The following is a 17,713-nucleotide window of genomic DNA, read 5'->3' on the forward strand; positions in this document are numbered from 1 at the left end:
TTTACTCTCCCTAGAGCTGCTCAGTGGAAACCCTGGTGGCATGGTGGTTAAGAGCTACAGCTGCTCACCAAAGGGTCCGCAGTTTGAATCCACCAGGCGCTCCTTGGAAACTCTATGGGGCAGTTCTACTCCGTCCTATAGGGTTGCTTTGAGTCGGAATCGACTCGACAGCACCGGGTTTGGTTTTTTTTTGGTTTAGAGCTGCTCACTTTCTTGCACTTTCATGTTCCATGTGGGGTTAATTTCCTTCAATCTGAGGAACATCTGTAGTTTTTCTCAGATTTTGTCTGAGAATATGTATATATTTTTTATCTTTATTTTTGAAGGATATTTTTCTTGGGTGGTTTTGAGAGCTTTGTAGTTTGGCAGTTTTGCTTTTTGTTTAGCTGTTAAGCACGCTACAGATATCACTCCATCATCTTCTGCTTCAATGTTTTTGTTGTGAAGCCAGTGTGAAGTCAGTGGTATTTCTGCTGTTGTCTTTTTTTCCTCTGGTTGCTTTTAAGATTTTCTTTAGTTTCATCAGTCTGGCTATGATGTGACTAGCCAGATGTGGTTTTCTTTGTAGTTGTCCTGTTTGGGATTTGTTAATCTTGAAGATGTAACTCATGTCTTTCATCAATTTGGAAAGTTCTTAGCCTTGTTTCTTCAATGACTACTTCTATTTTCTTTCCTCTTTTCCTGGAAATTCATATGTTTTGCATTTCTTTTACTCTGTGTTGGGTTCTTTTTACCCTGTTCAATGTGGATAATTTCTTCAAGTTCATTAGTCCTGACATATGCTATTTTTGGTCTGCCGATAAAGTTCTCCAATGAGTTCTTTATTTTTTAGTTGATTATGGCCTATAGGGTCGCTATGAGTCAGAATTGACTTGACGGCACTGGGGTGGGTTATGAGTTATTGAAACTTGCTTTCTCAGAACTTTGAGTTTTGACAGTTGTATACTCCTGTGAAACACTACCACAGTCAAGATGCAGAAATGTTCATTACCCCCAAAAGATTTCTCATACCCCTTTGCAGTTTCTCTCTCCCTTCTGATCCTACCCCCAGGCAATCACTGTTTTCATTTTATCGCTATAAATTAGTTTTTATTTTATCGCTATAAATTAGTTTTTATTTTCTAGAATTTTATATAAATGGAGTCACACAGTATGTACACTTTGTGTCTAGCTTCTATCAGTCAGTGTGCTGGTTAATGTTATGTGTCAACTTGGCTAGGCCATTATACCCAGTGTGGTGTATTGTTCTCCACTTTGTGATCTAATTGTCCTCCATTTTGTGGTTTTGTATAATTATCCTCCATTTTGTGTGTTGTAAGTCTTAAACCTCTATATGCTAAAGAAGCAGGAATAGTGTGGGGTGTATTTTGAGTCACAGCCTTACTAAAGGGTATGACAAGTCATAGCCTTACTCAAGTCACTACCTTTATTTAAGTAATTCCCTTACTCCAGTCACCACCTTATCTGATGTAAGGGGAGTTTCCTTGAGTGTGTGGCCTTAACCCAACCTATTTGGACACTCTGGCAAAGCTCTCTCTTACTCTGGGTCCTGCATTGGGCTTATCATCTGACCTCCAGTTCACCCTGCCGATCCTGGGATTCTCTTCCTTCTGCAGCCCTATGAACCAATAGCCTGCCATCTGACCTGCTGATTGTTCATCAGCCCTTGTAACCATGTAAGTCAGGAGAAGCCTCCAGCCTGATGCCTGACCCATGAATTTGGGACTGGCCAACCTCTACAACTGTGAGCCATTTCCTTGAGATAAATCTGTATATATATGTATATACTCCATTGGCTTTTTTTCTCTAGACAACCCAGCCTAAGTCAGCATAATGATTTCGAGGTTCATCCATATTGTTGCCTGTATCAATAGTTCATTCCTTTCATTTACTGAATACCACTATTACCTACTGTTTATCCATTTTCTATTTGATGGACACATGGTTCATTTCAAGTTTTTGGCTATTGTGAATAAAGCTGTTCTGAATATTTGTGTATAACACTGTCTCAGTATACGCTTTTATTTCTTTAGGTTGAATACTTAGAACTAGAATGGCTGGATGGTATATTTAACTTTTATTAGAAACTGTCAAATAGTTTTTCAAAGTGGGTTTAACCATTTTACATTTCTGCCTGCAGTATATGAGTTCTAATTACTCCACAGCCTCACTAACGCTTGGTATCATCAGTTTTCATAATTGTAGCTGCCCTATCTTTGCAGTGCTATCTCATTGTGGTTTCAGTATGTGTTTCCTGAATGACCAGTACTGTGGTCTTTTCATCTGCTGATTGGCCATTTGAATATCTGCTTTTGTAAAATGTATGTTCAAATATTTTGCCCATTTTTAAAAATTGAGCTTATTTATTTTTGAGTTTTAGAAGATTTAAAAATGTAGAATCTCTGTATCAGTTGTTAGATATACGTATTGTGAATATTTTCTGTGTTGTGTGGCTTGCCTTTTTATTTCTTTTTCTAATTTTTATTGTGCTTTAAGAGAAAGTTTACAAATCAAGTCAGCCTCTCACACAAAAACTTAATATACACCTTGCTACATACTCCCAATTGCTCTCCCCCTAATGAGACAGCCCACTCCCTCCCTCCACTCTCTCTTTTAGTGTCCATTTCACCAGCTTCTAACCCCCTCTACCCTCTCATCTCCCTTCCAGGCAGGAGACGCAAACATAGTCTCAAGTGTCCACCTGATCCAAGAAGCTCACTCCTCACCAGCATCCCTCTCCATCCCATTGTCCAGTCCAATCTCTGTCTGAAGAGTTGGCTTTGGGAGTGGTTCCTGTCCTGAGCCAACAGAAGGAAGGTCTGGGGGCCATGACCACTGGGGTCCTTCTAGTCTCAGATCATTAAGTCTGGTCTTTTTACGAGAATTTGGGTTCTGCATCCCACTGCTCTGCTGCTCCGTCAGGGGTTCTCTGTTGTGTTCCCTGTCAGGGCAGTCATCAGTTGTAGCCAGGCTCCATCTAGTTCTTCTGGTCTCAGGCTGATGTAGTCTCTGGTTTATGTGCCCTTTCTGTCTCTTGGGCTTGTAATTACCTTGTGTCCTTGGTGTTCTTCATTATCCTTTGCTCCAGGTGGGTTGAGTCCAGTTGATGCATCTTAGATGGCCAATTGCTAGCGTTTAAGACCCCAGATGCCATTCTCCAAAGTGGAATGCAGAATGTTTTAATAGATTTTATTATGCCAATTGACTTAGATGTCCCCTAAAACCATGGTCTCCAAACCCCCGCCCCTGCGACGCTGGCCTTCAAAACATTGTTTATTCAGGAAACTTCTTTGCTTTTGGTTTAGTCCAGTTGTGCTGACCTCTCCTATATTGTGTGCTGTCTTTTCCTTCACCTGAAATAGTTCTTGTCTACTATCTGTTTAGTGAATATCCCTCTCCCTCCCTTCCCACCCTAGTAACCATCAAAAAATATTTCCTCCTCTGTTTAAACTATTTCTTGAGTTCTTATAGTAGTGGTCTTATACAATATTTGTCCTTTTGCAGCTGACTAATTTCACTCAGCATAATGCCTTCCAGATTCCTCCATGTTATGAACTGTTTCACAGATTCATCACTGTTCTTTATTGATGTGTGACTATACCATAATTCATCCATTCATCTGTCGATGGGCACCTTGGTTGCTTCCGTCTTTTTGCTATTGTAAACAGTGCTGCAATGAACATGGGTGTGCATATATCTGTTCGTGTAAAGGCTCTTATTTCTCTAGGATATATTCCAAGGAGTGGGGTTGCTGGATCATATGGTAGTTCTATTTCTGGCTTTTGAAGGAAGCACCAAATCGATTTCCAAAGTGGTTGTACCATTTTACATTCCCACCAGCAGTGTATAAGTGTTGCAGTCTCTCCACAACCTCTCCAAAATTTATTATTTTGTGTTTTTTGGATTAATGCCAGCCTTGTTAGAGTGAGATGGAATCTCATTGTAGATTTGATTTGCATTACAGAATGGCTAATGGTTGTGAGCATTTCCTCATGTATCTGTTAGCTACCTGAATGTCTTCTTTAGTGAAGTGTCTGTTCATATCTTTTGTCCATTTTTTTAATTGGGTTATTTGTCTTTTTTGTAGTTGAGTTTTTGCAGTATCATGTAGATTTTAGAGATCAGACGCTGATCGGAAATCCTTTAGCTAAAATCTTTTTCCCAGTCTGTAGGTAATCTTTTTACTCTTTTGGTGAAGTATTTGGATGACCATGGGTGTTTGATTCTTAGGAGCTCCCAGTTATCTAGTTTTTCTTCTGCATTCTTAATAGTGTTTTGTATGCTGTTTATTCCATGTATTAGGGCTCCTGACGTTGTCCCTATTTTTTCTTCCATGATCTTTATCGTTTTAGATTTTATATTTAGGTCTTTGATCCATTTTGAGCTTGTTTTTGTGCATGGTGTAAGGTATGGGTCTTGTTTCATTTTTTTGCAGATGGATATCCAGTTATGCAAGCATCATTTGTTAAAAGACTGTCTTTTCCCCATTTAACTGCTTTGGGGCCTTTGTCAAATATCAACTGCTCATATGTGGATGGATTTATGTCTGGATTCTCAATTCTGTTCCATTGGTCCATGTATCTGTTATTGTACCAGTACCAGGCTGTTTTGACTACTGTGGTGGTATAAAAAAAAAAAAAAAAAACAGTGCAATAATATGTTCTAAAATCAGGTAGAGTAAGGCCTCCCACTTTGTTCTTCTTTATCAGTAATGCTTTACTTATCCAGGGCCTCTTTCCCTTCCACAGGAAATTGGTGATTTGTTTCTCCATCTCATTAAAAAATGTCCTTGGAATTTGGATCTAATTGCATTAAATCTGTAGATTGCTTTTGGTAGAACAGACATTTTTATAATGTTAAGTCTTTCTATCCATGAGCAAGGTATGTTTTTCCACTTATGTAGGTCCCTTTTGGTTTCTTGCAGAAGTGTTTTGTAGTTTTCTTTCTATAAGTCTTTTACATCTCTGGTAAGATTTATTACTAAGTATTTTATCTTCTTGGGGGCTACTATAAATGGTATTGATTTGGTGGTTTCCTCTTCGATGTTCTTTTTGTTGGTGTACAGGAATCCAACTGATTTTTGTGTGTGTATCTTGTATCCTGATACTCTGCTGAACTCTTCTATTAGTTTCAGTAGTTTTCTGGAGGATTCCTTAGGGTTTTCTGTGTATAAGATCATGTCATCTGCAAATAGAGATACTTTAACTTCTTCCTTGCCAATCTGGATGCCCTTTATTTCTTTATCTTGCCTAATTTTTCTGTCTAGGACCTCCAGCACAATGTTGAATAAGAGTGGTGATAAAGGGCATCCTTGTCTGGTTCCAAACTCAGGGGGAATACTTTCAGGCTCTGTGTGTTTAGGATGATGTTGGCTCTTGGCTTTGTATAAATGCCCTTTATTATGTTGAGGAATTTTCCTTCTATTCCTATTTTGCTAAGAGTTCTTGTCATGAGTGAGTGTTGAACTTTGTCTAATGCCTTTTCTGCATCAATTGATAAAATCATGTGATTCTTGTCTTTTTATATATGATAAAAATAGATTACGTTAATTGTTTTTCTAATATTGAACCACCCCTGCATACCTGGTATGAATCCCACTTAGTCATGCTGAATTTTTTTTTTTTTTATTTTGTTGAATTCCATTGGCTAGAATTTTGTTGAGAATTTTTGTATCTAATTTCATGAGGGATATAGGTCTGTAATTTTCTTTTTTAATGGTGTCTTTACCTAGTTTTGGTATCAGGGATATGCTGGCTTCATAGAATGAGTTTGGGAATATTCTGTCCTTTTCTATCCTCTGAAATACCTTTAGTAGTAGTGCTGTTAGCTCTAATCTGAAAGTTTGGTAGAACTCTGCAGTGAAGCAGTCCTCCAGACCAGGGCTTTTTTTTTTGTTGGGAGTTTTTTGATTACCTTTTCAATCTCTTCTTTTGTTATGGGTCTATTTAGTTGTTCTACCTCTGTTTGTGTCAATTTAGGTAGGTAGTGTGTTTCTAGGAATTCATCCGTTACTTCCAGGTTTTCAAATTTGTTAGAGTACAATTTTTCATAGTAATCTGATATGATTCTTTTAATTTCATTTGGGTCTGTTGTAATATTGTCCATCTCATTTCTTATTCAGGTTATTTGCTTCCTCTCCTGTTTTTCTTTTGTCAGTTTGGCCAGTGGCTTATCAATTTTGTTGATTTTTTCAGAGAACCAGCTTTTGGTCTTGTTAATTCTTTCAATTGTTTTTCTGTTTTCTGTTTCATTTAGTTCTGCTCTAATTTTTATTATTTGTTTTCTTCTGGTGCCTGTGGGTTTCTTTTGTTGCTCTCTTTCTATTTGTTCAAGTTGTAGGGATAATTCTTTGATTTTGGCCCTTTCTTCTTTTTGTATGGGTGCATTTATTGATATAAATTGACCTCTGAGCACTGCTTTCACAGTGTCCCAAAGATTCTGATAAGAAGTGTTTTTGTTCTCATTGGATTCTATGAATTTCTTTTTTCCATCCTTAATGTCTTCTATAATCCAGTCCTTCTTGAGCAAGGTATTGTTCAGTTTCCAAGTGTTTGATTTCTTTTCCCTGCTTTTTCTGTTATTGATTTCTACTTTTATGGCTTTATGGTCAGAGAAAATGCTTTGTAATATTTCAATGTTTTGGATTCTGCTAAGGCTTGCTTTATGACCTAACATGTGGTCTATTTTAGAGAATGTTCCATGTGCACTAGAAAAGAAAGTATACTGGCTGCTGTTGGGTGGAGTGTTCTATATATGTCTATGAGGTCAAGTTGGTTGATTATGGCATTTAGATCTTCTGTGTCTTTATTGAGCTTCTTTCTGGATTTCCTGTCCTTCACCGAAAGTGGTGTGTTGAAGGCTCCTACTATTGTTGTGGAGCTGTCTATCTCACTTTTCAGTGCTGATAGAGTTTGTTTTATGTATCTTGCAGCCCTCTCATTGAGTGCATAAATATTTAATATGGTTATATCCTCTTGGTATATTGTCCCTTTAATCATTATATAGTGTCCTTCCTTATCCTTTATGATGGATTTAACTTTAAAGTCTTTTTTGTCAGAAATATTGCCATTCCTTTTCTTTTTTGATTGTTGCTTGGTTGATATATTTTTTTCTATCCTTTGAGTTTTAGTTTGTCTCTAAGTCTAAGGTGTGTCTCTTGTAGGGAGCATATAGACGAGTAGTGTTTTTTAATCCATTCTGCCACTCCCTGTCTCTTTATTGGTGAATTTAGTCCATTTACATTCAGCGTAATTATGGATAGGTATGAATTTAGTGCTATTATTTTGATGCCTTTTTTGTGTGTGTTGTTGACAGTTTCTTTTTCCCACTTAATTTTATGTGCTGAGTAGATTGTATATTGTCCTTTCCTCATATTTGTTGTTGTTGATTTTGTTTCTGCTGAGTCTCTATTTTTCTCTTGTATTTTATTTTGATGTGTAGGATAGTTTGTCTCCTTTGTGGTTACTTCAATATTTACCCCTATTTTCTAAATTTAAACCTAACTTTTATTTCTTTGTATTGCCTTGTCTTCCTCTCCATATGGAAGATCTGTGACTACATTTCTTAGTCCCTCTTTATTGGTTTAATGTTGTCTTCTTTTACATAATAACATTGCTGCCACTCAACTACATCAGTCATCCTGTGATCAGCCTTTCATCAATCATCCTGTGATCAGCCTTTCATCACTAGCGCTTATCTATTTAGTTATGTGGTAGCTGCCACCCATGTCTCTCAAAAATTTCTCTGACATATAGATTATAATAGCTAATGAAATACAAATTCCACTTTAATGCAGTACTAAAGAATATAATGGCTTGTGAGTGATTAGGTCATCATCTTACTCCAAGGAATTTAGGAACCACCCACACCTTCCAAATAAAGTCTAGAACCCTTTGCTTAGCATTCAACACTTTTTGTAATCTGGCCTTGTCCTAAACAGAAGAACTATACTAGATTATTTGCTTTTTCCTGACATTAATCTGCTTGAAATGGCTTTTCCCAATCTTTCCTTGTTCAAATACTGCCTATGCTTCCAAGGCCTGGCTCAAATACCACATTCCTTCAAGAACTATTCCAGTTAGAAGTAATCTTTGCTCCCCTGTACTCCCTTACATTGTCTTCATACCTCTAACATGACAATTTATATATCCTTACTGTGGAGTTTTAGTGCACAGGCACTTAATTTATGTGAATTCAAGTCTAAGTAAAGCTGAACAACTAAGTTTAAATTCCTCAGTTTTAACTATCAGTCCTATATCAGTTAGAGTTCAATAAGAGAAGCAAAACCACTCTGAGTGATGGAGAATAAGGGATTTATTATGGGCATTAGCCTTCACATAATTGTAGGAGTTGGTTAAGCAGTCTGTCTATGTCTGGTGTAGGGCCAAAAGTCAGCAGGGTTAGCAGTCAGGCAGGAAATATGGCCATGAAATGGGGGAAAAGTAAAAACTGGAGCCAGTAAAGACAATCTGGAACCTACAAGGACCAACTAGAACCTGTGAACACACACTTGTGTCTGCCTCTCACTATATCTAACCTCAGTGATATGAGTGACATACAGGATGAGCTGGTGCCTTTCGCCACAAAGCTTATGACTATTTTATATTCCCACAGCAATGTATGAGGGTTGCGATTTTTTCACATCCTTGACAACACTTGTTATTGTCTTTTTGATTATAGCCATTCCAGTGGGTGTGAGGTAGTACCTCACTGTGGTTTTGATTTGCATTAATTTTTTTTTCTTTTTAATGATTAATGATATTGAATATCCTTTCATATGCATATTGGTGATTTGTATATCTTGTTTAGAGAAATCTTTTGCACGTTTTTTAAAAATTGGGTTATAAGACTTTTATTGCTGAGTTGTGAGTGTTTTTATATAGTCCAGACAGTAGGCTAAATACACTAGATACTAGACCAAATACCACTAGGTACAAATCAAATAGGATTTGCAAATACTTTCTCCCGGTCTCTGAGGTATCTTTTCATACTCTTGATTTACAAAATTTTAAATTCTGATGAAGTACAATTTATCTATTTTTCTTCATTTGCTTGTGCTGTTGATGTCATAGCTAAGACAGTAATACTAATCCACGGTTACACAGATCTACACCTATGTTCTTTTCTAAGAGTTTTATTGTTTCAGCTCTTACATTTAGGTCTTTGATCCATTTGGAGTTAATCTTGTTGAATGCTGTGAGGTAGGAATCCAATTTTATTACTTTGCCTGTGGCTTCCATTTGTTCCAGTCAATTCTTTTAAATAAATATTTTGTAATGTCTTGTTAGTATCCTGAAATGAAGTTTATTGGTAATATATGTACCCATACGCATTAATTTAAACATTAATATAAAGCCATACCTTTAGTATAGTGGAGAAATAAAAGGTAAGTAATGTATAAATTAATATATATTTCAAAATGAATATGTTCATGCAGGACTACTGGAAGAAATAATAAAATCACAACAAGCTTTCACCTATAGGAAGACTCACTGTAAATGCAGCTGCAAACGCAGACTGATTTAAGAGTGCTGGCTACTCAGCAACCACCAGCCTAATTGATGGTGAAGATGTGGTTTTCCAAAATGATGAAGAAGAATTCTTAAATCCTGACCAAATAAAGCATAATCTTCTCCAAATTTACTTAGATTTTGAATTCCTGGAAAATTAAGTGATGTTAAAATTAAGCAAAAAATACTTTGCATTTACACAAAAATTGAATTTTTTTTCTAGTCTCATACGCAGGTTTTTGCCCCCTTATATGAAAGTCTGATGGTATATTCAAAGGGGGTGCAGAGTATGGAACAATTCTGCATTGTGCAGGAATGTCCTGCACATCCCTGGTCTCTGTCCACACTATGTGCCAGAAGTTCCTCCCACTTGCCATCATTGTGACATCCACTTGGGAAATCTGTTTCGCATTATCCATTAAAATTGACCACATGCATTTGCCATGACCCAGGATTCCAGTTCTTATCATATACACAACAGAGAGGAGCATGTATGTACATCAAAAGTTTTGTATTAGAATGTTCAAAGCAACATTATTCCTAATTGCCCCAAACTGGAAACAACTCAAATGCCCCTCAGTAGTGGAATGGATAAATAAAGGAATAATATACAACAATGAAAATGGAGGAATTGCTACTACACAAACCATGGATGAATCTCACAAACATAATATTGAGTGACCAAAGCGAGACATAAAAGAATACATACTATTTGATTACAAAAGTTCAAAAACAGACAAAACTGCTCTATAATATTTAGAGGGATAATGACAGTAACAGTGAGGTAATGAGATGTTCTTCTGTAGTACCGGTAGAGTTCTATATCTTTACCTAGGTGGGATTTATATGGGTAGTTCAGTTTGTGTTAATTCATTATCAGTAGGGGAGAGAGCATGAGCACAATTTCAAACAGCGAGATGAGTGATGTGGATAGGGACAAACAGATGAGTGAAGGTTCAGGGAAAGAAAGAAAAAAAACAAAACAGCAATTTTGAAAAAGCCAACCCTCTCCTTACCAATTCTCCAGCCCTCCATTTCTTAGGAGGGGAGCCCAGGTAGGACCAAAACCAAGAAACAAATTACAGTTCAAACTCAAATCCTCAAACAGATCTGGAGACTCAAATGTCCACCATTCTGGGCAAAAGTCATTCCCAGATTTATCGAAGGTGATTACAAAAGGGTTCACCCTAACCACCACGTCCCTTCGCTGCCCAGGATATGAGCAAAAGGAAAAAAAACAACAAAAATTACTTCCCAACCTTTGCTTCAAGCTCCCAACCGCCAGGACAGCCCGGGGTCAGACCCATTACCTTAGGAGGCGGTGCCGGGTCCCCACATTTACGCCCTAGCAACAGGGCGAACCTCTGTTGCGTCATAGCAACGCGCCCCGCACTCTCCTCGGTTGGGCCAGCTCTCTCTTCGTCCTGTTCCACTCTTGGCATCACCTGCAGCCCACCCTCCTTCCACCTCCCCCCGGGGCCTCTGCCTGGTCCGGAGGGGTCGAAATTACACCCTCTGACTCTGGAGCCCGGCAGCTCTTGGGGCTCCTGAGGTGGGAGCCGCCCAAGAGCCAGAGCAGCGGGGAGGGAAGGCGAGAAAGCCCATTTCAATTTATTTAAGAAAGAAAAAAAGAAATCAAGATTTTTGTAATTTTTATTTCTAAGGCGTAAGCAAAGCTAACGGGGAGAGGGACCTGGAGGGTGGGGAAATCACTTTTGCACAAATTTCATATAGGGAAGGAAGAAAAGACACCCGTCGAGGACCCAATACGGAGGCCAGGAATCGTGGAGCCTGGCAGCAGCTGGAGCCGATTGGGGACCGGAGATGTTGGACAATATCGCTCCTGTCCTGCAGGAGCTGGGCAGGCAGGTGCTGCCCACGCTGCCCTCCCTGACCCAAGAGGGTAAGCGACAAGGGTTGGACCCCAGAGACTGGGGCTGCGGGGAACTGTGGCGAGCCTTCAACCGCTTGGGAGGTGAGGCGGAAGTCTTGCTTCCATATTCCCTAGCTCAGGACTGTCCTGGAGTGGCTGCCTTGACAACCAGCTTGTAATCACACCAGGCCCACGCCGAATGCCCTGAGAGGACAGGTTCTTTATTGGCTGCTTTAAAGGGGCCAGTTGAAGGTTTTGACTGGATGAGATAGTGCATATTCAGCATTTAGCTCAGGGACTAGAACAAATTGCAGCTCAAAAAATGATAGCTAGTCCTCTCCTCCGCACTGGGATAGATCAGAACCCTTGTGCCTATCCAGAGAAACAGCCCCAAAGAAAAGGTGTTTTACAGGAACCCCATATAGCTCCTTCTCAGAGTTTATGTAAAGACATGGCTGCTTTTCTCACCCATGACATTTTGGGGTTGTGTTAAGAGAATGAGATGATCATAAAAAGATACTGTTTGGAAGAGGGCTTGGTAGCTTATCATAGAAAACTTGCTAAGCCTGGTTGCTAATAAGACCCTTAATCCATTTTAACATAGTTTCTTAAAACAGCCCAAAGTGAGGTTGAGATCTGCCTGCAAGCTATAGAATCCTTGGGAAGAAAAGTGCTCAAGAAATGGAAGAAATTATTATTACTAAACTGTTGTAACTTAGGCTTTCACCAAATGATTTTAGAAGGCAAAATAAGTAGAAATGAATGCATCTTCTTTTCCTTTTCCAGCATTACTTTTATCTTTTTCCTTTTTAAAATAATTCCAAAAGAAGCACTAAAAATAATAGCTGTATGGATTAAAAAAAATTGCTGTATTTATAAATTTATCCCAAGTAATATTGAGAACCTACTATGTGCTAGGCACTAGAGAACTGAAGGTGAGAAAATCCTTGAGATGTACAGTCTAGTGGGGGAATATACACATTAATCGAATAATCACAGAAATAAATGTAAAATTATACTTGTGGTAAGCTCTACCAAGGAGGAGGTATATGGTACAATGGCAGCTTTTTTAAAATTGTGGTAAAAATACATATAACAAAATATTTGCCATTTCAACATTTTTTACATGTACAGTTCAGTGACACTAATTAGGTTCATGTTGTACAACCAACACCATTATCCATTTCCAAATTTTCCCATCACCCTTAACAGAAATTCAGTGTCCCTGAGCAATGACTCCCCCTTTCCTGCAACTTTTTTCCCCATTTTTTTTTTAGTTGTTTTGTTGTGGTAAATAGATATGTATATATAACAAAACATTTGCCAATTTGACATTTTTTACATGCACAATTCAGTAACATTGATTACATTCTTCACGTTGTGCAAGTATCACCACTGTTTGCAACTTACTCCACCACTGTTAGCAGAAACTCAGCTCCCTGTTATGATTTTCCCTGACAGCTTTTAATAGGGGTTGAGGATAGCTGTGTTTGTCAAGATTTGATGAAGAAGGGATAATGTGAGCTGAGATGTGAAGAATGGAGTTCCGATTTAGTAGGTAAAATGGTTTGGGGGGGAGCGTGAAGAGGAGACGAGAGTGTTCTTAGCAGAAGAAATGGCAAGTGCAGAAGTTCTGTGGTGGAAGGGAGCATGATGTGACTCAGAAATTGAAAGAAGGCTGCTGCTCTGTAGCTACTAAGCCCATTGCAGTGGAGTCATTCCGACTTATAGTGACCCTATGGGACAGAGTAGAATTGCCCCATAGGATTTCCAAGGAGCGCCTGGTGTATTCCAACTGCCAACTTTTTGGTTAGCAGCCGTAGCCCTTAACCACTACACCACCAGGGTTTCCCTGTAGATACTGGGAGGTTATATAGGAGGCAGGAGAAAAGGGAAGGGCCAGGTCGTTCAGGGCCTGGTAAGTTATATTAAGTAACTGGAAGGGGAAAGTGCAGTAAAGGCGAAGTGGGACGACTTCATCAGGGTTGTGTTTTGAAAACGTTGCTCTGGTTGCAGTGTGGAGAATGATTACAGGGCCAAGAGTGTCTTTAGTAGCAGCCCACGTGAGAGCAAATGGTAGCTTGGTCTAAATATGTAGCAGTAAAAATGGAGAGAAATGGACAGACTGAAGGCCTATTTGGAGTAAAATCCACACATTGCAGTGATGTATTAGATATGGGGGGTGAGAGAAGAGAAATCTCAAGCATGACTCCTGAGTTCCTGGCTTATATAACCAAATGGATGATGATATACCATTCATTGGGACAGAAACCCTGGATAAAGGACAAGAATTAAAGTAAGGAAGATCCTGGTTTTACACAAGGTGAAAAAGCCAAGTAGGCAGTTAGATACACAGGTCCAGAACCTCAAAGGGGAAGTCTGGGCTTGTAAATAAACATTTGGGAGTCATTTGCATAAAGGTGATAATTAAAGCTCTGGGCATGGATGTGACTACCTAGCAGAGCGTATAGAGTTAAAAAAAGAAGGCAGCCTAGAATTCCTTGAAGTACCTTGAAGAACTCCAACATCTAATGGCTGGGCTGAAGGAGGATAAACCTGAGAAGGAGATTGCCAAGAAATGGCCAGAGAGGTAGGAAGAAAACCCAGGAGAGCAGTGTCATAAAAGCCAAAAGGAGAGCCTTTAAGAGAGGAGAGAGTGGTCCATAGTGTCAAATATGACTGAGGGGTCAGAAGAGATGAGAACTAAATGTACCCATTGAATTTATTGACAAGGAAATCATTGATGACCTTGGCAAGAGCTTTATTGGTTAAGTGACAGAAGCAGTATCCAAATTACTATTTATCGGCTCTCACAAATGACCCGTTGTAAAATGGATAAGGACAAATTTCAAACCTCAGCTAAACACATAGGTTAACTCTTCATTATTGTGTATGTTAAGTCCTGATGCTTCCTTATGTTTCACCAAAGTTTAATAGTATACAATACGGTACTTAGAAAGTCCATCATTGTTTTATAGGTTGGAACTGAGTGACCTGTTGAAGGTTATGTAGCTAATAATCCTTGGAGGCAGGGGGCCACAGGTCTTCAGACATGCAGCACACTATTCTTTTTATTATACCATATTCTGGGAATATGTTTCCTTGTTCAAGTCACCCTTAATATTTCTGCTCTGTTTATCTATCAGGATTTTTGTTTTAGAAAATAAGTTTCATAAAATCAGGGAACCTTTTATTTTTCCTGTCAGTGCCTATTTCAAGTATACATTATCCTATAATTTGTATAAGGGGCACTTACCAAAACCAAACCAACCCATTGCTGTTGAGTTGATTCTGATTCATAGCAACCCTGTAGGACAGAGTAGAACTGCTTCATAAGGTCTCCAAGAAGCAGCTGGTAGATTCAAACTGCTGACTTTTTGGTTAGCAGCCAGTCTCTTAACCACTGCACCATTTTAGTTCTTCATTATAATCATCATATATAAGACACTGTATTCCTGCTACTTGGCATTGTGTTTCAAAATATGGTTTTGAATGTAGCAAATGTTTAGAATATGAAATCACATGGAATTTGTACTGAATATAGAAGGTATGTCCAGGGATCATTTCTTTATAACCGTGGTTCTTGATGTTTTCATGTTTGGTAAATAAATGAACGAATGAATGAAATGAATAGATAAATGAGTAAACAAACAAAAAATAAATAACCTCAGCTTTCATAAAAATGTGAAAACAGTATAAACTTTTTTTTTTTAGAATGGATTAAATTTGTGTTTGGAGTCCCTGGGTGGTGCAAATGGTTAACATGCTGCTTGGCTGCTAACCGAAAGGGTGGAGGTTTGAGTCCACCCAGAGGTGCCTTGCAAAGAGGCCTAGTGATTTACTTCTGAAAAATCAGCCATTAAAACCCTGTGGAACATAGTTCTACTCTGACACACAAGAGGTTGGCATGAGTCAGAGTCAACTCGATGGCTACTGGTTAAAATTATTTTTATTTTATTTATTTTTATTATTCTGACACTTGGGAATGTCAGAATAATCAAAGTTAGAAATCAAAATATGTCAAATGCCCAAATCTTTTCCAATTGAATTCAGGGCTCTAAAGGTTCCTAAGGGGAATTATATGCCTGTTTTTCTTTTTCTTCAGTGATAAATAGCAAATTTCAGTTTGGAATAATAATTAATTAATAATAATTAATTAATTGATCAGATTTTCTAGAAGAAAACAACACAGTGTGCTTGAGCATATCATCCAGATGAGGAAAGATGATCCTCAAATTTACAATTAAGCTCAGTCAAGTCTTTTCACTAGGATTTGGTTACAAGCTATACAATTTCTCCTGGCACTAATGAAACCATTTCCTCTTTGGTGCGGATTTTTTTCCTGAAATCTGAGCTGCATATCATGAGGCTAGGTGAAAGACTTTTGGAGTCATACAACCTTAACAGTTTTTACTTAAAAAACTTTGAAAAGTACCTGTGTAAATCTGGGTATTGAGATTCTGAATTATTAGTAAATTAATGACACTTGGTCATGCTGAAAATTTTAGTTTAGTATACAAGTGGAATTTGTTGAAAACCTTTAGTTTTTAGAAGCAGTATAATTCTTTTGGCTGTGGGGGTGGGGGAGGCAGTAGAGAATGCAGTAAGATGGGGCAAAGTAGGGGAAACGCCGAATGGTAGTAAACTGTATACCCATGATTTAGAGTGAAGGGCATACTGTGGGCACTCATGCTCCTGGTGGCATGTGACCCTAGTTTCATTGGTGGGCGAATGAGTTTCCACCATGAGTCTTGTTTCCAGGCACCCGTGAGAGCCACTGCTACTTCTCTTCTGCCAAACCTGCTCCTTCCCCAGCATATTAATAAAAATATTTATGATTCTTATGTACTGTGGAGCCCTGGTGGTGCAATGGTTAAGAGTTCGGCTGCTAACCAGAAGGTCAGCAGCTCAAAAATCCAACAGGTGGTCATTGGAAACCCTATAAGGCAGTTGTACTCTGTCCTACAGGGTCACTATGAGTCAGAATCAACTCAACAGCAGTGGGTTTGGTTTGGTTTTTACATACCGTAATTAAAAGATTGCAAGCCCCTGATTTAGTGATTTAATCCATTAGAAAAAGAAATTATACCAGTTAAGCCAGCAGTTTCCAAAGTGGGTGACACATTGATCTTTTGTCCTAAAGTGACAATCTGGTAAACATCATTGTCCTTGATCTTTTATTTTGAGAATTAAAATTTAACAATCTTTTAATTTGTAAAGCCCTCCTAATTGAAGAACATCTTTAGTAACACACGATTAGTTTTAGGACAGAGATGTCCACACAGGCTAATTTTCTATATTTAAAAATATTAGTCACACTGACAATATACAATCAGATCACACATTAACACTTTAGTTAATGGCAGCTACTTATTCTGCTACCACATTTTTTTGGAACATAGCTCGGCAAGGAAAGAAACATAGAAAATCTCTGACTGGTCAAAGTAGACAGTGAAAAGTTGATACATTAATTCAAAGTAAACCCAGGGTATGTTTTAAAAATTTATTATTTTAGATATAATGTTAGTACATTTATGATGAACATAGCAGATCAGAAACAGTGAATTAGGAATGAGGGGATCCTGCAGAGTATTACCAGAAGAGAGGAATGATAGCTGATTGTCTAACAGTGAAAAATAAGAATGAAAAGCAGATTCAAGAGTTTAGCAAAAAGGGAAGTGTGGGGCCAATTAATGTATAGAGAATCTTTTCATACCTCAAAGGCCCATGGCCTTATTCCTGTGTTAGAAACCAAAAAACCAAACCTGTTGCCATCCAGTTGATTCTGACTTATAGTGACCCTATAGGACAGAGTAGAACTGCCCCCATAGGGTTTCCAAGGAGCAGCTGGTGGATTTGAAATGCAGACCTTTGATTAGCAGCTGAACTCTTAACCACTGTGCCACCAGGGCTCTTTCTTGTGTTATAGTATGGCATAATAGTGTTTTGCGATGGATCACTTTTGTGTGGACTTTCTGGCCATGGTCTTGTAACTCCCACCCAGGTGATTGGGTGGGACTATGCAGATAGGGATTGCAAGGGGATTGGTCAGTTTTGCCATCCCACTGGGTTTGAAAGGAGCCATTTTAGAGGCAGGAGAGAGGATCCCACCACCACTAAGGAAGAACAGCTGGGAAGGGAGAGCGTGTCCTTTGGACCCAGGATACCTGCACTGAGAAGCTCCTGGAACCAGGAGACAGAGAGAGAGAGAGCACGAGAAGCAGTGGCAGGAGAGACCAGCAGGAGACCTCACAGTGGGCTTCCTGGCCAACAGCATGAGAAAGCTGATTGCCTGGGGTGCCTCTGGGGACTTACTGGCAGGGGCTAAAAA

General features: G+C 38.7%; 1 protein-coding gene across 1 annotated transcript in view; it reads left to right on the forward strand.

Moving 5' to 3' along the window:
• Positions 1 to 1,091: 1,091 nt before the first annotated feature.
• Positions 1,092 to 17,713, forward strand: part of CCDC81 (coiled-coil domain containing 81) — a 53,363-nt gene continuing 36,741 nt past the window's right edge. The window contains exon 1 of the mRNA XM_010598214.3: positions 1,092 to 11,412. Coding sequence (XP_010596516.1) covers positions 11,334 to 11,412 — 79 coding nt within the window. The 5' untranslated portion in view covers positions 1,092 to 11,333. The remainder of the gene's footprint in view (positions 11,413 to 17,713) is intronic.

Source organism: Loxodonta africana, chromosome 7, assembly GCF_030014295.1.
Source record: "Loxodonta africana isolate mLoxAfr1 chromosome 7, mLoxAfr1.hap2, whole genome shotgun sequence".
In the NCBI taxonomy this organism is placed as follows: domain Eukaryota; kingdom Metazoa; phylum Chordata; class Mammalia; order Proboscidea; family Elephantidae; genus Loxodonta; species Loxodonta africana.